This window comes from Macrosteles quadrilineatus, unplaced genomic scaffold (genome assembly GCF_028750875.1).
Source record: "Macrosteles quadrilineatus isolate MER2022 unplaced genomic scaffold, UCM_ALF_1.0 Scaffold_1__1_contigs__length_201487025, whole genome shotgun sequence".
Taxonomy (NCBI): domain Eukaryota; kingdom Metazoa; phylum Arthropoda; class Insecta; order Hemiptera; family Cicadellidae; genus Macrosteles; species Macrosteles quadrilineatus.
Window position 1 is genome coordinate 149,185,406 of NW_026542594.1, and position 27,149 is coordinate 149,212,554.

General features: G+C 34.5%; 1 protein-coding gene across 1 annotated transcript; it reads right to left on the reverse strand.

Moving 5' to 3' along the window:
* Positions 1–379: 379 nt before the first annotated feature.
* Positions 380–26,911, reverse strand: LOC128987256 (modular serine protease-like). Its single transcript, XM_054408015.1, has 13 exons — positions 26,799–26,911; positions 25,909–25,993; positions 24,632–24,745; positions 19,578–19,718; positions 16,259–16,375; positions 15,088–15,225; positions 13,959–14,206; positions 11,727–11,936; positions 7,973–8,140; positions 5,546–5,661; positions 4,216–4,383; positions 3,291–3,447; positions 380–2,781 (listed from the first exon to the last, which is right to left on the reverse strand). The coding sequence occupies exons 1-13, from the start codon at positions 26,842–26,844 to the stop codon at positions 2,579–2,581; spliced, it is 1,911 nt and encodes a 636-aa protein (XP_054263990.1). The 5' UTR covers positions 26,845–26,911; the 3' UTR covers positions 380–2,578.
* Between the last annotated feature and the right edge of the window lie 238 nt (positions 26,912–27,149).

Here is a 27,149-nt window from a genome sequence, read left to right on the forward strand (position 1 = left end):
CAGCTTGGTTAACCTCGGACCGATGACTGATGTGTTTTATTACGTTTATCATTGTTTTAGTGTTAAAATCAAAAGTAGTGATATACGTGGTGCATTATAAGAAGATTTAAGTGATTTTGAAGGGCTGGTTGATGATCCTGAAGAAGTAGGTAGTGATATTGATGTAAATTATCAGCCAGATTCCTAGCTATGGTTAGGCTATGCATTCTTAGCTAAACGCTATGTACTGAAATCTGTTTTTCACTCATAACTTATTTATTTGATAACTTACCTCACTATATGATTATATATTTGTAATCCTCATAAAATTTTAAACAAAGTGGCCGGTTTTAAATATTTATAGGCCTATAATTTATACAATTTCATTGAGCGCAAACTTATTTTTTTTTGAAAATTTTCCAAAATATTTTTTTTACCTAAAAATTTTTTTTAAACAAATGTTCCTTATGTTTTATATATAATATTGAAGCCCATGATTTTCCAAACAAAATGGTATATAGAACAGTATAATTAACATTGTTTTCAAGCTTCTCAGATCCGTTTTAATAAAACCTTGCAAATGAGCAAAAAATAGGCAGACATTAAGGCCAAAACAAGGGACACTCGGAGGGTTAAAATGTGTCCAATAATTATTACTGGAAATTGAAACACAAATCATAAAATTAACCCTAAAATAATAGGACACTATAGCGCCCAGTGTCACCAACATGAACTAGACACAAAAAACAATTTGTATATTTTATGATGAGAAGTCTACTTGTCTATAGTAAAACTGCATCTAGATTCTCAAACCAAAACCAAGCAATAATTAAAATGGCACTTTGGAGAGTATTGCATGTTTCAATTTTTCTAAAACTGCAAATTCAGATTAATATTTTTTTGATGATTTTAAAAACTAGCATTCAATAGTTTTTTGAACAATCAACACAGCATATTATATAGTTTAACTTGATCCTGCCGGTTGTTGTAATACAAACTAATAATAACATGTTATACAAACAAATATTTTTTAAGCCCCCTCACTTATTCTCCTTTTGTAATCGGGACACGGCTTACGACTCTTCAGAGTTTGAATCACAAAAAATATTAATAATATCATCTAAATCAACATATAACAATATAGAAGTTGCTAACGATCTCTCACGTGAACTCATCCCTTATTTCCACTCACCGCAACCCACCAAAACCACGCATATCTTACACAGTCTTGGGAACTAATGAAAAATAAACGGTTTCAGCAATCTGACACATACTTTCTCCCATAAACATGTCAACAACCTTTATCATGGGTAAGCAGTGAGTAACTATTATATTTTATAGAGAAAAATCAAAAAAGTTGGAATAACTTTTAAAACGTAATTGTTACAGCAAAAAGGGGTTGCACTATTATGTTTAGAATTAAAACACATTAATAACCCACTATAAACACGTTAATTTTAATCAAACCCAGCTTTTTTTTCTTAAAATCAGATTTTTGGGGTATTTTAATGACAAAATAACATCGAGATTCAACTTTTGAACCTTAATTTTTACGAAAATGGGATTTGTACAATTTTTTTCAGAATGTAAAGGACCATAACATAGTAATTTTAATCAAAAACGGCTTTTATTCTAAAATCCGATTTTTGTTATTTTATGGGGTTTTAATGAGAAAATAAGATAAGTTACAATAACTTTGGGACCGTAATTTTTAAGGTAATGGTATTTGAACCATTTGGTTTAGAATTTTAAAGGACTATAACACACTAAAGTTTTATCAAACAAAATAGTTCGGGCCATTTTTTAGAAAATCCGATTTTTCTGTTATTTTATGGGTTTTTATGGGAAAAGCACCATTAAAAATCAAAATTAAAAAAATGAAAAAAAAACCGCCTGGAAATACCATGGATTAGTAGATAGATAGACCTACATATCAAATTTCATCAAAATCGGACTACAGGTGTGACCCGTAGCTCTGTACACATCCACACAGACATCACTTCGAAAACCACTTTTTTGGGTTCAGGGGGACTCAAAACGGATATATCCACTCAAAACTCAAACATTTTGACAAAAACAATACTTTCTCCATATACTAAGTATAGGGGGAGAAAGTAAATAAAAAGGCTGCTGCGTTCCACTGACAAACAGGTCACAGTGCTTTTAAGTCACAGCATAACGAAGTCGCAGCGAACCTATTACGTATCTAGCAAACCACAAGAACTTTGATGAATGCAAACAATATCACCCCTCCCCCCCCCTACATAATGTAAGTGTCTTCAGAATTTTTAGACTAGCTTCAGTATTCAGCCTTAATGAGAGAAAAATTACTAACAAAATAGGTGTTTCCTTGGAAAATTAACCTAACACAAAATTTAATTTTTAATGGTTAGCAATGGGTAAAAATCAGTCACACAAACCTATAGTAGGCTACATTGTATAACCCATGTGGTAGTTAGGCCTATATATATTAAAATACTAGAAACAATGAAACAAATTAATACCCTTGATTAACAACCTGATCTCAGTACAGAACTGAATCTGGAAATTAAAGATTAATCTAAGCTAAAATAAATACTAAATATTTGGATCAAAAGAGTTATTTTGCTTCTCGATGAACCTGTAGCAGCCGGTTTCTTTCTGCTTCCAACCAGTTGTTGTGCACCTGGTTGGTGATGTCTGTGAACAGAGTAAATGTCTCAACTTCTGGAATTTTCGTGCTGACAACTCCAACCACAAAATGCAATCCATTTTTCACTATTGTATATGCTCCACCACTGTCTCCATTATCAACTCTACTTCCTGAAACAAGTAAAAACCAAGATTTAGAATGATTTATGGTTGTGATTTAGAAGGTGTGGCTATAAAATAAAAAGACTGCTGATATGGTTCCTAGGAGACTTTGTGTTAGACTAAAGGTCAAGCCAAATACTCTGCAATAACCTCCACATTCAGACCTGTTTGTGAAACTAGGCTGCTTAGTTCGGCCACAGCCTTCATCCGTATCAGATTTTTATTTGACACTCATCGGAAAAACAATACATGTTATAATTAATCACGTTAATGTTTTTGTGAAGCTCATTAAAATTAACAAAACGGTTAAAATACTTAAAAAATACCCTTTACAGTGTAGAGTCTTTCTTGATGTTTTCCAAAATGTATTAAAATATATTTCCATTTGTGAGTGCTTTTGTTCAGGAATGAGGATTTTAAGCACCATTTTGGAACACAGTTTTCTCATCTCATGTTGAAATATTTGTGTAATATTTGTCTGACTGATAATTTGTCAATTCTTATTCTAAGCAACTTACCATTTGGACTTCCTGCACAGAACTTGTCATGGGTCAGTAACTGTTTCAAACCAGCTCTGATATCGTTCAGACATTTTTCGTATCCAATGTAATTTAAGTTAGATGATAAAATAACATCACTTGCAGCTCCTGATTCTGTCTTTCCCCATCCAGCTACCTAGGAAAAACAATATTTTGAATCAAACCTAAATGTATTCAGTAAAAACTGGTTTAGGAATAATATTACTATTTTCAGATCTGTGGTTCATAAAAGTAATAGTAATGCTTACGGTATACTTTCACTTTGTCTTTGTTATTGAAATGGTGACCATACAAAGTAGGTATTTTAAGCCAAGTATGAATGGAAATGAGTGTATGTAATGGTATGAGGTTGCGAGGTACCCTAATATAATCTGCAAGGTTAGGTATTTGTGTGGTGGTAGGTAGTGTTTACAATTTAATCTGAGAGTCCCCAAAAACATAAGTTTTCATTCCCCTTCCCCTCCCCTTTGCAAATGTTTCTCTTGTAGTGAGGTGGTCTTTGCGGTGTTTTTGGCCATGCTAGGCAATTTTTGTGTGTCTTACAATGTTTCAAAACTGGATCCAGTTGTCATTGATTATTTCTCTCTCAAGAAATTATCCAAAGCAAAACAATCTGTTTGTCTTACATCATAAGAAAAATAAACAAAGCATGCAAGTCAATCCCTATGTTTATCTCAAAGTCATATTTGGCTTGAAACACCCCAAATGATGTGTTTCAACTGATATGAACAAGTCGTAGCTGACAAATTGACAATGTCACCCAGCTTCTCCAGCCATGCGCTAGTTTTGGGAAATAATTGAAATATATCTATCGTGTGTTGTGAAAATAAAGTAGGCCTACTTGACTGGTGTGGCCTCATTATCATGACCTCAGTATTGTGTGTAGCTAAAGTATCATACTTACAACTCCCACGGCATTAGGAGCTGGTCTGAAGGTATTGCTCCAGTCAACACACGCTGGCATGACTATGGCTGTTATTAACACACTTTCCACCAGGTCTAGCAATGCAATGTCAAGCGCATAGAAAGAAGCGACACCAGAGTATTTTTTCTGAACAATCACCTCTCTAACCTAAAACAGCATTAGAAGGATTTTTATAATCACAACAAACTGTCAAAACATGCTAGTGCATCCTTAGAGGTCTAATTACAGTATTGACATTTATTTATTGTGAGTGTTTTTATTTATTTTTTATTTGGGTATTGTTGTGTAGAAACAGCCGCCCTGAGGGTAATAGACGCCCGGGGTGAGATTTAAATTTTCACCCCCTCCCCAAAAAAGGTATTTGGGGGGTTTGCATCAATAGACCCAACGTCCGATATATGGATATTGAACGTTTTTCAAATTTTTGTTAATAACGTAACAACTACAATGAACTAAATTACTAAAAACTTTGAATTTACGATTCACAATGGACATCATGAAAGGACTATGAGTTGAAGTAGGAGTTTGAAGTTTAGAAACAAGCAAGTGTAGGTGGGCGTGTGGGTGAATACACACTACACAGTGTGTGCCTCGGACTCGCAGTATTGCCAACAAGTCACATGCCAGACGTAAAAGTAGTAATAGTACGAGTTGTATATTAAATAACGGTATTTATTTTATGAATAAAACAAAAAGCTATATATTGCCTATTTTTAGAATAGTCATTGTCATTGATTACTTACATGTTTACGAATATCCCGTAAAAAATTCGTTTGCGGTTTGCCAATAACGTTTAATTCTTTACCTTCCAAAGCCGTGGCGCACCCCTAGCCGCGGCGCCAAGTGTAGAAAGATACTATTTTTGTTCTTATTATTGTTTATTCCATACTTAAACTAATATGTTTTACCTATCATTTGCTCATATTTGGGTTAAAATTTGCTTGCATGTGCCCATTCTCGATGGGTAATAAAGAAAAACAGTTGGTTTGGGGTTTTAAGGATTTCCAAGAAATGAAACAGCTGGAATTTTTGCAGTTGAAATACTTAGCTGTTTTAGTTATAAAATTGAAATGTAAACAAACCAATTATTAAACAAACTTTTTAGAATTTTCTCAATATTTATTGCTAAAATTGAATACATAAGGAATACACATCTACACACCTAGACGTGGGTTTTAATGTGTAATAAGTAGGGGTAGGTCTTGAAACAAAAAACCTTACAGGGATAGTTTGCATAAACCTTTGTATGTATTGAATATACAGATACCATAGATAAGTAGATACAGCGTTCAAAGTTCATTATACACACCTCTGCAATTTGAGATGATTCTTCTTGCTTATAAAAGTCTCGATAGTATTTTCCGAGTCCAACTCTTATTTCACTTGGTTGCTGAGGAACGTTTTTGTTAACCACACAATGAGCCGCTAAAAAAGACCATGGCAATTAGGAACTCAACAAACTTGTATATTTAATATAACTCTGTTACAACTACTACAGTAGAGTCTTGATTATCCGACCTTCCTGGGCAATATCAAGGTGATTCCTGATTTTTCAAATGAAATTCTTGAACATTTCCTACGATTATGACACAATTAATTGTCATCATGTCTAACGCTTGTGACGCAATTGTAAATTCATCTCGCGGTTACAGCAACTGTGTGAACGGTGTTTTTATTATTTTCAGTGTTGTCCGACCTTGCTGTGGCCAGTTTAGGTAGGATAATCAAAGACTCTACTGTATTATATAGGTTTATTTTATTATAAGTAGAATTTCTTAAATAATGTTAGGTCATAAAAATTACTTGAGTTGGCCTTACACAAAGTATTGTGTATTGACTCAAGCTAAAGACCCAATTAATCAATAATCTGAATAATTTATCATGGAGTCTATTCAGCTCCTGTCCGAACCCTGTAAGATCTCTAGCAATCACCTGCTAGAGTTGTTGTTGGCAAGAGGAGACTTTCACACAACCTTTCATCATCGGTAAACTAGATTACTCTGTTATCCAGAAACTTCAATCATTTATACAAACCCACTAAACTGAGCATTTTATTACTATTCAAGAAAACAACTTTGCCAAACATCTCTACACTGCATGAGCAGAAGGGTTATACAGTCAACAAGGTTGATTTTGATCTCAAGTGAATAACTCCATGATACCATATGCCTACCAGGACTGAACTTGCACTTCCCCATGCTAAATCCTACATCCTTTCCTAAAATGCAGAATTTCTAAAACATAAGTACCCGCAGAGGGTGCCAGTTGAGGCCATGGCCTCCTGTAAAAAAGTCTAAATTTAAAGTTCCCTGTGCTCTGTAAGGTTTTAAACAGACTATAGCAACAGATAAAATATGTTAAAACAGATCTTTTACAGGGTGATTGGAACTCAGTGTGACAAATTTTTTTTGTGCAAGTACAAAGTAAATGCAGTATGATGATGTATATCAAATGTTCCAAGTCTAAAAATTAGCTTCCCAAAAAAATTATTTTATGTTTTTCAAAAATAACCATGCTTTTAAACTTAATACAGCGATTTCTCAATTACCTGTATATGGATTTGAGTAGATAATGTCATTTTCGTGTTCTACATTAAATTTTGAACAAGAATAATAGATAATGACGGAGGATCAGTTGTAAAAACTCCATTGTAAATAGATTCAAAGATAAAAGTTAAGATGTTTGATAAAAATTTAAAAAAAAACAATAGTTTATTGCATTTTTCACACCCTGTATACAAGAAAGTGTCGGAATATGTTAAAAACTGCGGCATTTAAAGCCGCTTTTTGCTTTAAAGACTACAAAGCATGGTGTCTTTTACATTTAAAACATTAGAAAGTCGGCATGTATTAAGCAAAAGTTGTATTTTTGTTTCAGCTTGACCAGTAAAAACAGTAAATAAGTTCCCTGTTTTCTGGTATTCAAACCACTAAAACAAACAAAAAAATATCTAAACCTCAATAGTGTAGCATATGGTTGGAAAGCTTATAAAATGGGGCAGTTTTTTAACATATTCTGACACTTTCTTGTATACAGGGTGTGAAAAATGCAATAGTCAATTAATTGTTTTTTAAATTTTTATCAAACATCTTAATTTTTATTTTTTAATCTATTTACAATGGAGTTTTACAACTGATCCTCCGTCATTTTCTATTATTCTTGTTCAAAATTTAATGTAGAACACGAAAATGACATTATCTACTCAAATCCATATACAGTTAATTGAGAAATCGCTGTATTAAGTTTAAAAGCATGGTTATTTTTGAAAAACATAAAATAATTTTTTGCTAAGCTATTTTTTAGACTTGGAACATTTGATATGTATCATACAACTTCATTTTCTTTGTACTTACACCAAACAATTTTTTTCACACTGAGTACCAATCACCCTGTATAGTATTTTACATTAACTTGACCCCCTGGAACAAGACAATGGTTTGAAAACCTGAATTGACTTCATGTTTGTCTGCAATGTTCTTGTAAATTATAGCATTTTTACTTAATGTATATGACAGATTTTGTAAAATATTGTCTATTTCCCATCTCTAACTACAATTTAAGCATTACCTAGAATAACTCAATGACTCATCATTGTCAATGTCAAATTGTTGTTTGAAAATTATTTATAAGTTAAGTCATAAAATCCTGGGGGGGTTAGTATACTACTCTGTTTCCACTTATGACGTGTTTATCTTATTTCTTTATAATTTTAGTCATAACAACAGTTGCTTGTTACCTGTCAGCACAATATGAGGAGTGATCAGAGTTCCCCCACACGTGTTCTCCCATTGTTGGGAATTGGTGAGGTGATACAGGGCAGCCAACCACGGGAATTGTCCTTGTTTTGTGGCATTTCCATTGATTATCAAAGGTTTGGATGCCGTTGCCGTACTGACACCACAGTCTGTAATATAAGTGTGATATCAAAGATTTTTTAAAGACAATCATTATTCCACTATTTAAATGTACAGTATGTAATATGAGGAATTAAAAAAAAAAGGATTAGGTGAATAGGTACATATTTAAAGTATTAGGATACTGGTAAGTCGTTTATAAAATACCTGATGAACCTTCGTGATACAATTAGTCAGAAAGAGCCTACTTCATTCATGAATCATGACTATACCTATATATGGTGATAGCTGGTGTTGGCGTAAAAGCTAAGTCCTAATTAATCTCCCCTTTTTGATATAATATTCTCTCAATCTCTGTTACAATGAGGCTCCTTACGGAAAACGGTACAAATTTGTATAGTAGTGTGTAGAAGAGTATGAGTGCTTTCAGATTACACAATTTTGGGCTGACGAGAACTGTGCCGTCGCCCACTGCCACTGAACCGGACGGTTGTCACACAGTGGCCTTGCGTCAGTGGCTCATGTAGTCTTATGTGAGCTTGTCCACAGCATAGTGTATAGTCAACTGGAAACCCACCAGCCCCTTGTCAATTGGACAATATTGTTTATATGTATTTTGACTTTTGAGTGTTATAAGTTTACCATTTCAGTGTCTTTCATTATTGGTATTCTAATATTGTTAGCTATGTATGATAAAAGTATTAATTGACCTAATTAATTAAATCCAACCGGTGTTATGGGATAAAATGTTGCCACGAGGATTGGATGTACCTATTGAAGACAATTCCGTAAACATCTTTTACGACATAGGTAGATGAAATAGCCTCCAAAATTTATTTAAGGTTCATTGTTTTGGTCAGCAAACTGAAATTTGCAAACCATTTATCTAGCCGTACTCAGAAACCGTCTAAAGTATAAATGAAGCATAGACACGGCATAAAATTGTATGGTGTATTTAACGGTACGGCAAAAACCGTTTAGTGTGAAACAACCGTAGCTCTCTAGTTTGGTGTCCAACTCTTTATATCTGGTGTCATTTTCAAGTTGCATTGAACATTTAAATTAATATTAACATAATTATTTTTCTGCCTCATTTAGTTGTAAGAATAATATATAAATTATTTTTTGGAAAAAAAATTAAGGTTGACATATGCTGCAAGACAAATATAGCTTCTTTACTTTTTAAATTCCAAAATATCATTACAAATTAATTTTCTAGGTTGGGTGTAGCCTAATACAAAACAAAGAGTCTGGATATGTAACACATTTCAAAATTTTAACGAAAATATAAATATTTGTTGCTGATAAAATATTTTTTTTAACATTTAGGTTTCATATTTCTGGATTTAGATTATTATTTTCTTTTTTCGTTTGAAGGATTTATCCCATTATTTTCACAAATTAATTTTTTTCTCAAATATTGCCTCTTTGACTGCAAAAAACGATGATGGATGAGGATGATTCCTAAAATGTGGGTACCGGTAATTATTTCAAAATTATTTGTGTTAAACCCTGTAAGATTATAGTGAACCCACATTTTTACTAGTTTTATCATTTTTTAAGTTATCATTAACTTTTTTTACTTCCTTCAGATTCATCCCAGAGTTTTCTTCTTTTCCTCTATCCAAACCCTAAAAATGTTGGGACCACAATCTCTGGCCTCTTCTATTGTCCACCTTTTCTCTGGTTATTTATCGAAATAGCCTATTTAAGTTATCAGAGAATCATTCTAATTCATGTTCATTGCAGCAAAACAGAGAACTCTTAAATATACAGGGTGTTTTTTTTTAAACTTGCATCTTTATTTACGTAAAAACCGCAATAGGTAGAAATATGCAGTTTGCGGGAATCATCTATTGACGTAGGGGGCCCAATTGTTTTGAACTCAACGTTAAATTCACATTCCCCCCCTTTCCCCCCCTGCCGCTAACTTATTTTTTTTAAACAGCAAGGTACCCCTTGTGACATATCAAATGAAAGAGCATGAAAAAAGAAAATGTTTGATGAAAAAAAATTGAAAATCGGTTCATAAATTTGTTAGATATGCCCCCCCTCCCCCTCCCGGAACTTAATTTTTTTTTTAAGCAAGGTACCCCTTGTGACATATCAAATGAAAGAGCATGAAAAAAGAAAATTTTTGGTGAAAAAAATTTAAAATCGGCTCATGAATTTGTGAGATAATCCCCCCCCCCTTTTCCCCTACCCATAACTTGTTTTTTAATAGCAAGGTACCCGCCCTTGTGACATATCAAATGAAAAATAAATTTCACCAAACATTTTCTTTCTTCATGCTCTTTCATTTGATATGTCACAAGGGGTACCTTGCTTTAAAAAAAAATTAGGTTCCGAGGAAGGGGGGGGGGGAAATATCTCGCAAATTTTTGAACCGATTTTCAATTTTTTTTCATCAAACATTTTCTTTTTTCATGCTCTTTCATTTGATATGTCACAAGGGGTACCTTGCTATTTAAAAAAATTAAGTTGGGGGAAGGGGGGAAAGGGGGGGAATGTGAATGTAACGTTGAATTCAAAACAATTGGGCCCCCTACGTCAATAGATGATTCCCGCAAACTGCATATTTCTACCTATTGCGGTTTTTACATAAATAAAGATGCAAGTTTTTAAAAAAACACCCTGTATATATATATTATTTTGCTTGTCAATGCTCTTCTGGTGCACAATAGTTCATTATATAAACAAAATACAAAAACAGTATTAATTTCTCTAGATTTTTTAAATATTCTAAGCCACCCTTTTACAGTTGTAATTGTTACCAGACATTGGTTTTGATAAAAGAAATATACAGAGTGTCCCGTAAGTAATTAAATAGCTAATCTCCGGGAAATGGTACTATGGGTCAAAATAAATAGAAAATCAAGAATAGAAAATCATAAACAGCCATCTGCCAGTTTGTGTTTTTCCATAAACACTTTTATTGGATTGGAAACTTGGCTAAGCAGATAAGACCCAGGTTATAAAACAAATGATCTTTTTCCAATTTATTATTTAAAAATGGCGGACCTTTCAATATTTAAAATTGAAATTACAGTACTACAAAATGGTTGATTTGATAAAAAAATGACAACAACACTTTTATTTAGAATTTTACATTTCCTGTCAAACGACACCAAGCTCAAAAATATAGAATATAAAATAAATAACTGAAATATCACGATTCTTGGTTGTAAAATGCAACCTGACTAGGTAAGCTTTGTTCTACCTCATTTTACAATAAAAAATAATGACATTTCAGTTATTTTTATTCAATCTTTCTGAATTTAACAAAAATTTAAATGCCATTTCATAAAAGATCAGAATTGTAACGATTGAAAGATAATGGTGGATATCTGGTTAACAAAACAATTTTGGAACAACTTAATACTGCCATTTCCTGGAGTTTGCCTGGCTGTTTACTTACAGGACAGGGCATCCTGTATAACATTTCAGAGAATGTAAAAAAGAGAACTCTTGGAAAAAAAGACAGTTTAAATAACAAAATCCTTTATTTAAGAGTTATGGTTTTTACATGGACCACATTATATTTATTGTCTTGAGATGGTCTTAAAATGCTCTCTAATGCTCCAGGCGAGATGAGAATAAAGACCACATTAATCAGAGAGGGGTTTGTTCTGGTACCTGGGGTGCATTGGAAGAGTGGATATGTCCATGCTCCGTTGTTGAGACACAACAGAGTAGAGTAGTCAGGGTTTCTGGCAGGTTGGTAGTACTGCTTACACCTGGGCTCAGCGGTAGTTTCAGGCTTCATTGGACGATCGCAGGGCACTTCTTTGCCCTGGTAAGAACATCTTATATCCAAACTCGAAGATTTCAGTGGTGGGCAAAGCTCTGAAAATTATTCAGTCTGATTAGGAATTGTGGTAACAAAACAAGAAAATTCATTACTATTTGAGGCAAACAAAGGGTGTTTTTTTTAAAATTAACCCAAATTAAAGTACTATGAGACACTGTTTAACAATAAAACAAGCTTATGTATTGGTATTCCTTTTACTTCATTGCCGATCAGCTGGTTGTGTATTGTTGCATATAGCTATCCAAAAGGTTTAGTGTTATTGGGAATTTATTGTAAATAAGTCCCCACATGGTGTTTTTTCAAGTTCAAATAGAGTATGAATTGCAGGTCTACATTTTTCTGTTTTCCACAGATCTATATAGTCTAGTTTCCTAAAATTGTTGACAAGTCAATAAAGAGTTAATTTATTAGGTAGGCCTACCTACCTACTGGAATTACACCTGGAGACTTTTTTCAATCTTTTCTTGGTGTAAAATCAATAATTTACTTTTAATATATTCACCTACACAACCTTTTGAGCTTGCAAAAACACAATGTTGAGTCTTATTTACAACAAACTCTCAATGACAAACCTCATACATAATTATGTGACAATGCATATCAGCCAATCCACATTGGCGTTAAGAAAACATTGATACAACATGTGAGCTACTCCGTTACCCAATTTAATTACAGAATAAAACAAACCTCCTTTAATTTAACAAGATAACTCACACGGAGTCTCCCTCCCTACAAACTGCTGTGGAACCAAGATTCAACTCTGTCTTTCAATCAGCTATATTAAAATATTAAAGAACTATTTTGTACATTATTGTATGAATAGTTTACAGAATGACATGTATTATCAAGCATAAAGTGATTATATACTTGGCAGGAGTGTCAACGTTTTTCAAACTGTGTTTACCAAAACACAAAACTAGTTGTCTCATAGGGATGACAACCAGCTGACTAGAATAGTATAGCGAATGAAGTAAGGAACACAATGTTGGTCTCAGATTTGAACTAGCCCGTTTGGCTGCTCTAGGAGCTCGATGAAGATCATAATTTACAGACCCCTCAAAAAACCTTTTGTCTACTCTCAACTGCTATTCATCTTGGTGATATGGTACCTAGGGAGAGTTATAAGTAACATTATGGTATATTTCACATAGGCAAGCGAATGGTGACCAAAGTTATATATGATAGTGCAGGCAACCAGAGTAGTGTCCTATCTGTCCAAGAACCTCTCTCTGAGCTACTGTGTTTAAAAACATAAAACTTAAGTTCTTCAAGAATATCCTACAACTTCCATGTACAGTAACAAAATTAAAATTATAAACCACTAGCAGAGTACCCGTCCTTCTTACGGGGTTGGCGTATAAGTATAAAATGCTTATTGCAGTTGTACTCGTGGTTTGCGTTTGCAATAGGGGAGGACACGGTTTGAGAATTTTTGGTTTTTTAAATTTACGGTATGCTATAGTATAACACATCTACCATAGCCATATTGTTCTACCACTACACATAAAGAAAAAAAGTAATTATTGAATATTTGCTCAATATATCAAAAGATTAGCTATTAATTAAAAACATAATCTTAACTGTAAACAATCCCCTACTTTGACAGCTAGTTCATAATGTGTATCACAGCTTTTTGTCGCTGCTTGGTTCAAATTCACTGTTGTCATAAGTATAAAAAAAAATAATAGTGCTGCACCCTGTTGGTAAACGTTATAACTTTTTAGTGATATTGAATTTCATAAAACCAACTTGTGTAGTTGAAACAGCTGACAAAATTCTTTAATTCCTTTTAAACATGAATACTCATATAGTTTATGGGACACTCCAGAGCCACTAGGGCGGAGCCTGAAAGGATTCTTGAAATAAGAATATGTCTATGTTAATCGGGAATGTGAGCTATGGATCATACAAAATTTCAGCCCAATCCCACCAGTAGTTAAAGCGTGATTGAACTTCAAACAAACACACAAACTTTCACATTTATAATATTAGTATGATGATATTCATTTTAAGACTGAGTCTAGCCTTACACTTAATAATAATTTATCATGACTTACTAATGCAGTCCGCTTCGTTTTTCCAAACTCCATTTTCACAGACAGAGAACTCTGAGTCCTTGTTGAGGCTGTAGTCTCCGTTGCATGTGTACTTTATGACCCAGGTTTGACCCACTGGTGTGCCTGGGATGTTGCGACAGGCTGGCCGGGCGTCGTTGGGTCCACACTGGAATGATGTGTACGCTGTGTAGGCTCCATTTTTGGGGTGCTTCGGAAGAATACAGGCACCCACTATGTCTGTCCCAGGCCTAATAAAAGCCAATCAATTTCATTCATTGTGATTTTGTTTATTACTAAACAGTTAATTTGTTAAAATGTAATTCAATTTTTAAGTTATAATATGATTATCACTTGTTCGTTTAATTAGTGAAGTATGATCTGGAAGGGACTAGAAACCTATTTGTAATATTTAGGTTCTCGTTTAACTGCTTTTGTCAGTATCATCAACAAGTTTGGTGGGTTCTGGCCCTTAGTAGAACCTCTTTATAATTGGTAACTAAAAACTGTAAAATGATTAATAGTCTAGTCAATAACCGTAAAAGAAGTGTAAACTGTGTATTTATCCCATACAGAACTGATTTGTTTGAAAAATTAGATTTAGTGTCTGCTTACTCTCTATTACAAAATCTTCCCTGTGCCAGAGGTTGTTTCCCTGGGGGTGGATGCCACCCACGATTGAAATAAAGTGTGGAAATCAATAAATTGACTAATTCTAAGAAACTTCTGTTCTATGAAGTTTTTCCCCCCACAAATTCAATGCATAGGCCTAATGAACTATTTAAATTGTCTCTTTTCAGGGGGAAAAACATGTTTTAAGACGGTTTTTCACAAACAACTCGAAAATAAAAATAATCAAAAACCTGCAGTAAGCATAATTTAAAAAAATACAAATCGTTTATGGCTTATAATTTTGTTTAAGTGTTTTCATTAGAGCACAAACAATCATTACCGTTATCGGAATTAATGTATGACCTCTACAATTCTCTAGCGGCATGGCAAATGACTTTCTTTGCTTCTTTAATAAACAAATAGCTATTTCTGTATAAATGGTTTGGATATAACTGACTGTAAATTAATTTTAAATAAGTAAAATTTAAGTTTTTAGAGAGATGAGTGTAAATTAACAAACCTTGTGGTGTTAGTATCGATGGGAGAATTGGGACAGTTTCGTTCATCTGAACCGTCAGGACAATCAGTTTTGCCATCACATTTGACTGATGGCTCCATGCAAGCTCCATAATCACATTGAAAAGTACCTGATGGACACCTGAAAATGTAATTACAATCATATGTTTTGAGAATTTCACGAATGCTCGGTTAGCAAAAGTAAATTTACTCCTTCCTCTCAGCAGTACTGCTGCAGGCTGCAGTTCCCTACTCCAACTAAAGCAAATGTTTATTAGTCTGAATCAAAAATTTCATTGGGTGAAATTTCTAATTAATTCCTGAGCCATTATTTAAACACAAAATACAAAAACAAACTTTGGTCAAAACTCCTTAGATCAGTTAGTAAGTTCTGAGATGTGTTCAGTAAGTTTTTTTATGTATTTTTTCGCACCAAGTAGTTATAAATAGCTACTGACTTATTGAGTCCTCTCAATAAATTGGCACATCTACTGAATTAAAACTGTAGTTCTTAAGCTTTTATAAGAGAAAAGTGGTTTTTTATGGTAAGAATCTTGACCAAGTTGTACTTGATCATTGGAATTTTAGTATTGTAAATAATCTTGGAAAAAAACAAACTTAATGACCCAAACAAAGCTACACAGATCTGCTCCATTCTACACTTGCAATGCATTCATATTCAGGTTAAATATTTACATAGATACGTTGCTATCAGTGAGGTAACTTTCCTTGGTTAACCCCCATCTCCTCCGTGATGCAATTCTTGAGCGCAAATCATTTGAATTTCAGTGTGACCTTGATAAATGCAGCTCTACTTGCCTTGAGGGTAGCAATTCCTCAGCGACAACAAAGCCCACCTCCCATCCCCTTACCACACAAATTTCCGAATGGCTATAATTCTTTAGTTAAAAATCTTTGAGTTGATTTTTCAAAATCTTGCTTGGCTTGACAAACCAAGCAATGTCAAACAAGCAGTGTAAAATTAACATAAAACTGACTTTTGGAGTTGTAGTGACACCATAATTCAGTGCATTTATGCACTTCTGGTTGGTTGCAGAAATAAACATTGAACCAACTGTACAATAAACTAACTTATAATTTATGAAAGAACTAGACTGCCTATTTTTATTTCAGAGAATATTATATTAGATAGAATATTATTAAAAGGCACTCACACAAAATCTGAACATAACTGCCTGGTTTCGTCGGATCCATCATCACAGTTTTTGATGCCATCACAAGTGTCATATCCATTTATGCACTGTCCGTTTGAACACATATATTTTAATTCTCTGTAAAAGAGGAAGTATGATTAAATGTAAATAAAAATTACATCAATAATGGTTGTAGATTAAGTTGATGGAGACTCATTGGTTTAAGCAAGGCCACACTAAAAAAAACAGGCTGTAATGCTCGTCAAGCATGACGTCACAATAGAAGACGGCAATGACGTAATGTTTAATATTTTTGTGACAAAGGGTATTTGTTTATTTATTTTCCAAGGAAAGATTAAAACAAGCAGCTGATCACAAACGGCAAACCACGTCATTGCCGTCTTCTATCATGTACGTCTATCATGTGTGTCGTGACGTCATGCTTCACGAGCATTACGCCCTGTTTTATTAGTGTGGCCTTGGTTTAAGTAAGTCATAAGAAAACACATATGAGAACAGTTGAAGAAGCTTTCCATAGCAAATCATGAATTATTTTAAGTGTTGTTAAACTCAACTGATGAGTCCATGATTTCAAATCCAACAGGAAGTTTATTATATTCAGGTAACTATTAAAATCAGCAATTTTTCACAGTCAACCCTTCTTTACAATACAATTTATTTGCCATCAACCTTTTTAGATAAATTATTACTATCTAAATATTATTATTATTATCATGTCAAAAATATTTTTGGTTACAGTTTGACATAGGTCACATTTTATATCCAAAGTTAAAAAGAATAACTAAACATAGACGGGTCACTGACCACATGAAGTAGGATGAAGAATGGATGAAGTAGGGTTGGTGACAACTCTGGAAACTTATAATTTTTTAGAGAGCTGCGAGGGTGGCCTACATAAAGGTCTCCAATGAGCTAAAACTGCGATCATATGCGACTATACCTATCACATATCTGACCTTTTACATATTTTACCTCAGCCCCATCAAGTTCTTTACTTCATTCACTACTATCCTAACAGGTTCCTGGAAGCCAAGGTCGTCTTTTCGTAGTGAGAGAAATCAACGCCTTTGTGAAGCATCTGTGATTAGATTTATAATCTGTGATCTAAGGCATCTACCGAAGTTGCCTAGCTAGTTGAAGAGTTCAAATTGAGAGAATTGTTTGGAACAAGATAAGCAAAGGGGGTAGAAGAATTTTGGAGAAGGTCGTAAACATTTTAATGATGTTTACGATGTATGGTATTGGCCATCTGCTTTTGTCAGTTTTGTTTGGGACAGAAGAGAGTGACCAAAATTAAGGAAAATTTGCTTACACATCGTAGGGACTGAACATGAAATTACCCAACTAATAGAGGATGTCTTTAAGACTACCGGTATCAAACATAATGGATCCTGGTAGTCTTAAACTCTGGTCACAAAGTAATTGAATTCAATTCTTAAAGACATCGACACATGCTTATAGGTTTTTTTACGCTGAAACTGAAAATGATTATTGTGGAAACTGACTAAGAACAGCTGTTTCTTAGCCAGGACCATTTACTAATAAACCCACATAGGTACAACCTTCTGTGAACTCCAAAAACAACTCACAGACATTTTTCATTGCTGAACACTTTTCTGCCTACACGTTTGTCAATTGACAATGGATTTCAATAGTGGTTGACCTCCGTCAACAGAACCACAGAACATGATTAATACTACGTGGCGGGATTGTCAATTTCCCTTAGTACCATTATTACATACTATGACTACCTAACTAATTGTCATTTAATGGAGGGAAGGAGAAAGATCAGTTTTGAATGAAGTAACGAACATGGGCGCTATTGTCAGATTGATCAAACTCGCTTAACCGCTATGGGAGCTCATGAGAGACCTCAATTTACAGACAACCCTCAAATAATCATAAAAATCAATGAGGTCCACAATTTTTTTTCTTTTTTATCTTTCTTTCTAAGAGAGGTGGGAAAATGCATTTATGCACACAGGTGGCTAGCATGTATCGTGGGACTCCAACGGGTTTAGGTGGGATACTACCCACTAAAAACCTCATCTACTCTTCGGACACTAGCCTGGGAACGCTTGTCGCACTTCATTAGAACTAGGCCGGGTTTGCCTACGCCTGAAGGGTTTACTCCGTGTCTAGCCATTAATTTCTTACAAAATGTAGATCGTTCTTTTTTACTTGAAGGACATTCCGGACAAAGTGCGACCAGCAGTCGCAGTTGTCCTCACCCTCCAGCAAGGTCTCACAAATCGATTCAATCGACAGAACCCCAAGATGTTAAGTGGCCTCCTGGCGGAGCAAATCCCATCATGGACAGCGGAAAAATGTGTGATCCGCTTGGTAGGGGAATGCATGGGCAGTAAATACAGTCAGGTGAATTCGTTTTGGCCATCAAGTGCAGGTACCACTGAAAATAGCTGTGACCTGACAAGAACTGCGTGAGATAGTAGTCAACCTCACCGTGCCGCCGTTCCACCCACGGTTGGACCTGTCTGATGAGTCTGGCAGTCCAACGTCCTCGAGTCTCCCTTTCCCAGCTTTCTTGCCACATCTAAAAAGTGGGGGAGCACTCTTCCGTTCTTGCAGCGTCCTTCCTGAAGAAGCCTTGTCTCTGGTAGATTGCCTTCTTCTCTGCTGCCAAGAGTTTGACAGGGATAACTCCAGCAATCACCAAAACGGCCGGTTTGGACACCGTGCAGTAAGCGGAAGCGGCCCTGTGTGCCGCTTAACGCTGCAATCGTGCGAGCCTCAACCTGTATGCCTCCTTGCTGAGTGTGTCTACCCACACCTCAGAGCCGTAAAAAAGCACGGTCTGGACTGCAGATATCAAGAGTCTTCTACGGCTGGACCGAATACCACTGACATTGGCCATAATCTTACTAAGAGCAGCGACACTCCTAGCAGCCTTATCCACCGTACGGAAGATCTGGTCCCTCCAGCTCAACTTATTGTCCACTATGATACCGAGGTACTTGGCGGTTCACGTGGTTTGGACAACTACGTTCCCAACTCATAGTGGAACGATGGTTTCAATCCGCTTGGTCACCTTACCCCTTGCTGATTAGCACAAGCCTAGCCTTTTTCCAAGGGGGTGGGAAAACCCCTTCATACAGGCATGTGTTGTACATTCTCAGCAGTAAAAGGGGGTTAACTGAGAATACCTTCTTGAGAGCCTCACTGGGAATACCATGATGTCCACAATGATGTTCACAATGGGACATTCAAACTTATTAATGGTTCAACATTTGATGTATTAGTGTTAATTGTTAATAATTTTTATTAATTTTACCAAATATGTATTATAAGTTATTATTACCCACAGGGGTTTCCGTGGGTCACACCCGAGGTTGAACACCCCACTTCATCTGAGCCATCAGCACAATCTGGCTGTCCATTACATCGCTGCTCCTGGTCAATACAAGCTCCATACGAACACCTGAATGCTAGAGATGGGCACCTGCAACATACACAAAAATTCATTTCCTCATTAGTATAGCTACATACGGAGTTTCCAAACTGATATCGGGGGTTTTCCCTTTACATAATACGTAAATATTGCGTTTAATTTTCAGATATAAATGATACGGCAGATAAAAAAGTTTAACTTGTTTATGCGACCCCGCGGTCATTGCCACAGACCGAGGTATACATTTGAATTTTACACATAGACTGTCTGTCACTTGGATAACAGTACACACAGACCACAGTGATCATTTACATTGTAATACGCTACAATCGTGTTTGTAAATAAATTATTCTTGTTTTTTTGTATTTTTTATAACCTTTAGTAATGTTGCATATATGCGACGCCCGGTCTACAGCGAAGACAATAGTGAAAATTATCATAGTTTTCTTGAAATAGACTAAACGTCGCATATATGCGACAGTTCATTTTTTTGTGTTTTAAGGTGAAAGTAAGTAAAAAAATAAACAGATTATTCAAGAACAGTTTATAACTGAACAAATATAAAAGCTACATAGGATAATGCAGCATACATACTGCATACATACATGAGTGAAAATTTAAAAACGTACGTTTTCATGTCCCTGGCCTTTTACTTCGTAGATACTGGATTTGTAGTTTATTATTATGTGTTTTAATATTTTTTGGGACGGGGGAAACATGCTACACACATTTATTTGGTTTTAAATAGGTTCTAGGTATTTTTTTCGTATTTTTAAAGTCTCAAAATTCACGACCATGACGTGTCCCTAGGGTACATTTTCCAACTTTCACGCTGTTTTTAAACTAATTATTCATGCCGAAATATATAAAGCCATATTTTTATGTCGTCAATGGTTATTAAACTGACAAAAAAGGAGCATATTATAATTTTATTGTCATTGCAAACTAACTACCATGACAAAATAAGTCTGTCCCTCGATTTGGCGTCACGACCATTTGGGAAAAAATTTCAACTTTGGAGCACGACAGTGGCAAGCCTGGTGTCGATGGAGTCAGTTGGTTTGAGAGACTAGTTCGGGGTGTACGTCAGGATTGTAGTGCCGGTCGTTTCGAGTTGAAAGGAGGAATTACAAGATTAATAAAGGAAAGATTGTGTTTTTTGTAATTTTGGTGTGTCCATGACCGTACGTAGTCATTTGATGAAGTAGACATGGTGTTAATTTTTGTTTATAAGATATTTCAATTGCTAGATTAACCTAGAAGTCCACTTTGTATCCTCGAACATGAGGTGCAGGGCTACCGCCAGAACAGAGCCAAATAACACGTAATTTCACGACCAAAGTTTCACGACCATCGCGGGTTTTTTCACGACCAATCCAGCCTTATGGATTATAGTGTGTTTGGTCGTGACAATAACTTTAATATAATTGTAAATTGAACAGTTTAGTTAAATTGAAACACATATTTTTATTATAACTAACAGTATAATTGAACTTGGAAAGATTTAAATTATTCCAGACAATTCACGACCGTACCGCTTGTCCCTGACCATCACGTTTATGATTTCTATCATAACAATTTCAAAAATTAAAATATCGTCATATTTCAATATTTATACACAAAAGAAGCACACCTCTATACAAACATAACGATTTTTCGGGTCTCAGGTAAGTTTTTTCGTAGTTATACAAACTTAAAAAGATTTTATTGGTTTTTTTAAAAATTTTTGAGTTTTTTTATTTTTTTCTGGAAAGACCAAATAGACTAAAAGCTTAGTGACCTTTTTATTGTATAATGGTCATAAAAGTAAATTAGTTTATAGCAAAACATAGTTATAAAAATAATATTAACCATTTTTAATATTCATTTAAACGTCCGTTATGGTTGTGACAGGATTTTGTGTTTTTCCACTAAAGATGCTCTTTTAAAAAATAACTACCAAAGATATTGCGTTACCATGGACATTTTATGAAACTTCAAATGTTAATGAAATAAAAAAATAATAAAAGTTTTGAAAAAAGGGGGAAAAATTTTGCAAAGTGCTTTTCCTGAAAACGTACGTTTTTAAATTTTCACTCACATACAGTGATGCAGAAAAGTAAAGACCAGTTTTTCCAACTATTATATGCCGTCACCAATCATCATATCCACAGACCAAGCGACGCAGACATCTCTGTAGACCACTGCAGGGAATTCAGTGCCTTCAAATAGACCACTACAAAGATATAAGCATTTTAATAACATTAGAACCCCGACGCAAATATCATTCTATTTTAATGTGACTAGCCGTCGCATATATGCGACGGCAGTCTATGGATGGAAACCGGCCGTCGCATATGTGCGTCGCTGGTCCATGTGAATGGAAAATTTCGTACTATTGCATTAGCGAACGTGTTAAATTATCCAAACAGTTTTATTTGTAGCATAATAAAGTCACTATATGCATCTCTTGTTTGGTAAAGTACCGTACTTGATTTGTTAATTTTTTGTGTATCTTTATCTTACAATCTAACTGGTTTTTTTGCATGGAGATGATTCTATGTCTATCAATCTGACACCATACAATTACTTCCATAATATTCAGATATAAAAATAATTGTATGTATATGTACTGTTAGTTGACCTCCTTGAACAAAAAGTAGGATTTATTATCCAGATGTTGCAGATAAAGAAATATTTTCTGGTTAGGTAAGTGGTTAGTGCATTCAGAGATTGAATCTGGAGCCAGATGCCATTTGTCATTGAGCTATCAATCAGAAAAGCGTAAAAAATTACAATAGCGTGGATAAACACTAAATAAACAAGACATTAAAAACATTTGGTAAAAACTTGCTTTTAACCTAACATGGAACACTTGTAACTTTTTAGGCAAAACTGTTGATATACTCTTATTTATAAGTTTAAGCTTGATGTAGATGTAGTGATTAGTAAAAGTGTTGAAGTTTGGATAGACATATATTTTTTGAAATGACTGTATTGAGAATTTGATAATTAATTAGTGGGGACTTTTTTCATTACAAATGTGATTAGTTAGTACCAAGTCGCTATTTTTACTGATCATGTATCAATTTGTATAATTTAGTATGCTCTTTGACGATTGATTCAGTATTTACTAATTGTATGATTAAATGCAGCTTACTGGTACTATTTGTACAACTGTGACTATTACAATTATCATCAGATCTATTTAGTATTTATGTCATTTTAAAACATAAATATATAGGCTATTGTTGTTTTGAGTTTGAATTTATAGCTAACTTACTGAGTGATTAGCTATTTTTAGAGCAATAGTGTTAGATATCATGTCTATTTGAGAAGGAAACATGAATCAGCTAAAGTTAGTCAGCAACTAAGTTATCATTTCATATGCACAACACTCGTATGCGCCTCATTGCAGTCTACTCATTGCACGCTGGTGTGTGCGTAGTAGATAAATTATTCAAAGATTGTTTTGTCACTATCATAATAAAGGATACGGTAGTAAAATCATATTATTACCCCATATTACTGTTTCTACAGGGTGTTTTCATTTAATATGCAGCCCAATTTACAAGTACAGAAAATCACTGTCTAGAGATCAAACAAGCTCATAAGTTAGCAGCCATGCTTCCTTTAAAGGGATTAGCGTTATCCATGTGAAACACATTGTTTGATTGTTGTTTACAAGGTTTGATGTTATTGGAAATTTATTGTTAAAGACAATAACATGGTTTCCTCTAAAACATCACCCATGTTTAAGTATTTTCGTATTACTGAAATACAAGTTTTATACAACCTGTAAATGATTTATTAGTCACTAGAATTTCCCTTGGAAACTTACTTGCATACCTTTCTTGACATAAAATGACTGATTTACTTTTCATGTTTCCTTTTGTAATACATAAAAGTACTCTTTGATTGGCCTTGGGAAATAGTAAGTTTCATTACTACGACCGAAAGTGACATTTTCCGGCGCACATTCAAGTTTTTGTGTGACGCGAAGCAGAACACACCCATTTACACGTGCGAGGCGAAGCCGAGTATGTGAGAGCTTTTTTCACATACGAGGCAAAGCCGAGGAAGGGAATAATGGAGCAAGTGCCGGAAAATAGCTTTTGGTACGAGTTATCACCATGAAAAATACACAAACACAGAATAACAGACCTCAGTAATATCACAACTATATTATTTCTCAATATAGCTGTTTAAACATCAAAATAAAACAAAATCTTCTAAAAGGAAACCTACGCATATTTTCAACTAATTTTTAAAATATAAAAATTAGGAAAATATTCTAAAGGAAACCTTTGTATATTTCTCAATAAATCTTTATTAAACATCAAAATAAAAAAATAAAGCAACTTTTAACAATTCATACATCTGATTCAAATCATTAAATTAAACTGTAACAAAACACTAGCGCGCAATGTGCATAGTGAGTAAATGGAGAACTAATTGAGAGCGAGGGAAAGTAAATTTAGAGTGAGGGAAAATCAGCTGATCGATTTTCCCTCACCCTAAATTAGAGCTTGGGAAACGACTACTTTCTCTGATGTCAGCTGTTATCGAAAATAGTTACTTTCGTTACGGAGTAAAAAACACTGTTATTCTAAAGGTTATCACAAAAAATGTCCACTAACTGTGGAAAAAATACAACGAATACATAATAATAAAGTAAAGGAAGCGGGGCTGCCTATTAATGAGCTTTTTTTGTCTTTAAACCTTGCCACTATTTATAACATATTTAGATTATTCAGTTTAACTTAATTAACTTTAGAGCTTAACTGTAAGAAAGACCATGAGGTCCTAAGTTCTCCACAATAAAGAAAGATTTTAATTTCATTCATTTCATTTCACTATCCGCACTTTTAATTTTGGGTTGTGTTTTAAAACCACCCAATAACCAACTGAAGTTTGTGACAGGTTGCCGACAGTATGCATTCCTTGTAAATAAATATGGCTAAAATCAAGAGTATTGACATTACTTGATGTCTTTGCATGCAGATGTGGTCTCATCGGATCCGTCGTAGCAGTCTTTTGGTCCGTCACAAACGTTGTATGCAGGAATGCATTGTCTACTGGTACATGTATACTGGTCACTGAAATCATAAACACATAATATCATCCATCAAAGAATTTAAGCTATAAAAATATTGGATAAGTGAAATCTGTTTAATTCATTTGGTTTTTGGTTCAAAAATATGAATGTGATTGTGTACTAAGCCAAAGGGAGAAGTAATTGTTTACAAGAATTTAACAAGGCTGGCTTGATAGAGGCAAAAATAAATTTTTTGTATAGTTGACACACAGAAAGTACGCTTACAGATTCACCAATGGTTTTAGAGTCAAAATATACAAATTCAGCAATCCGCTAACCGCTTAACAACCCACGACAAGCTCGACCAAATAGTCAAGTTCCCGACTTTTTCTAGTCTTGGCAAAAGGAAAATGCGCTGCAACATAGATGAAAGAATTACATTATTCTTAGACTGACAATGTAGGGTTCTGCAATGAGCCACTAGAGTAGTTTAGAGTTTGTCGATTCGCTGCCGTCGTCAACTCGCCGTCTATTACCAGAACTAGCACCCTTGCAAATGAAATGCTACTAACATATCAGACCCCTTATTCAATATGGGTTAAGTAACAAATTCTGAAATCCTGTAATTTTAACGGAAAAGACCATTTTATTCGAAAGTCCCAGGAAATTTTTTAAACACGGAAAAATAACAGAACAAACTCCAACTCCCCAACTTCCAGGGAATTCCCCAAAGATGGCAACAGTGGCTCCAACTACCAAGTTGTAATTGCAACGCACGCTAGCGCTTGACGCTGCAGCGGTGTGCGCCGAAACTACACGGCACTCCTAGCGGTGGACGGCCGAATATATGCTAACCGCAGCAGGGCTGTCAGTCTAGATTCAATTCTTTTGTCTATGGGTGCAAACACCAGTGGTTCTCTTGAAAGAGTAAGAATGTACAATTAAATACGATGCTGCACAGAATTCATCATCATTTGCAACAAAATCCACCCTCAGGGCGCATCCCCTTAAATTTTAATTTTTCATTGTTTTTCTAAAGGATATATTTCTTATTATTCAACTCCCTCGATCTTAGTCATATGAATGATTCAATATTTTTATAAAATAGATGGATATGAAGAAAGTCCATGTATATTGCGTTGATATTGTGTGTTCCAAAATAAAATTAAGCCATTGTGTTACAATTGGTTATGAACAACTACATATAAATAAATATTTACTTACCGCCTACACGATGCTTGTCTTGAAACACGATTAGCATAGTACTGAGGATGTCTTACTGAACTTGAAGGTAATAGGAGATGTCCAACTGAAACCCAAAAAATCCAAATTTAGTGACAAATAGCCAAATACTTATTTAATTGCATAGTTTTGTTCTTGTCCAATGATTGCACTAACAGTATGCTTCTTGTCTAGAGCATTTTCTAAATTCAAAAGGTTTTATAGTAACAACTTTTCACAAAACCTGGAACAACTAGGTATGATGAAGAGTAAAACACGGATTCAAGTATGTAAAACAATACTAGTTACTTTATCCAAACACTAGGGCCTATAGATATCTTGCTTAATTATGAGTTAGTGATTCCAGGTCTATTATTCAATTTTAATTTCTGACTATGATATAGCCTAGGCTTAGAGGTTTTTATCTTTATTTGTTTGTTGTAAATGTCATTACTTATGTTATACAAATTTTATGTTTTGCTCTTGCCCTTTCTTTTTGAATTCATTATTAACATTATAAATTCACATTGCATTTATTGCACAGTGGACAGAGTGTGACTATTTCATTTTTAGTCTTTGCTTATTGCTTGTTTTCACTTATTGCATTTTAAAGATGACTTTTGTATTGCATGTGTTATACCACAGAAAAAGAAGTTGAATAACATACCAAAGTGTTTACACTTCACTTTTTACTCTGTGGAATTACACAGGCACCTGTTTAATGTAAAAATGTCCAATCCGGCACTACTATAATAAAGATCACACATTTGCACGTTTTGTACATGTGCATTATGAATAAAAATACTTAATTCTGAACATTCAAATGAATAGTATAGCCTATGGTGATCATACATTACCAAAAAGTTAGTTGTACACATTGGTTAGGAACTTACCTAAAATGGAAACTAATAAACTACAAGCAGGGACATTAGATAACATGGCTCTTCACTCTTCACTCCTGCCACTGCCACACATGCAGACACTAACTCGGGGAAACACGGACGACTGTGGCTGCCACATCTTGACGTAAACAGGAAAACGTCCAGCCAAGTGGGGCAGCCGGGCGACCTTGAACCTGGGCTTATCTACACTGGGTTATAATTTGTTGACTGACTCATTATCAGCTATCAGCTGTGCTGTGATTCTGCTTTCCACACACACTAAAATAAACAATCTGACCGAGAGAGTTATTTACTTTGGACGTTTGGATTAAAGTAAAAAAAACTCCTTTTAGTTTTGAAATT

Coding starts and splice junctions, on each gene's coding strand:
- LOC128987256 (XM_054408015.1), bottom strand. CDS start 26,844: ATGTTATCTAATGTCCCTGCTTGTAGTTTATTAGTTTCCATTTTAG. Junction 8,141..11,726: donor ACTCTTCCAATGCACCCCAG/GTACCAGAACAA, acceptor CTTATATTACAG/ACTGTGGTGTCAGTACGGCA. Junction 4,384..5,545: donor AATCATCTCAAATTGCAGAG/GTGTGTATAATG, acceptor ATGCTGTTTTAG/GTTAGAGAGGTGATTGTTCA.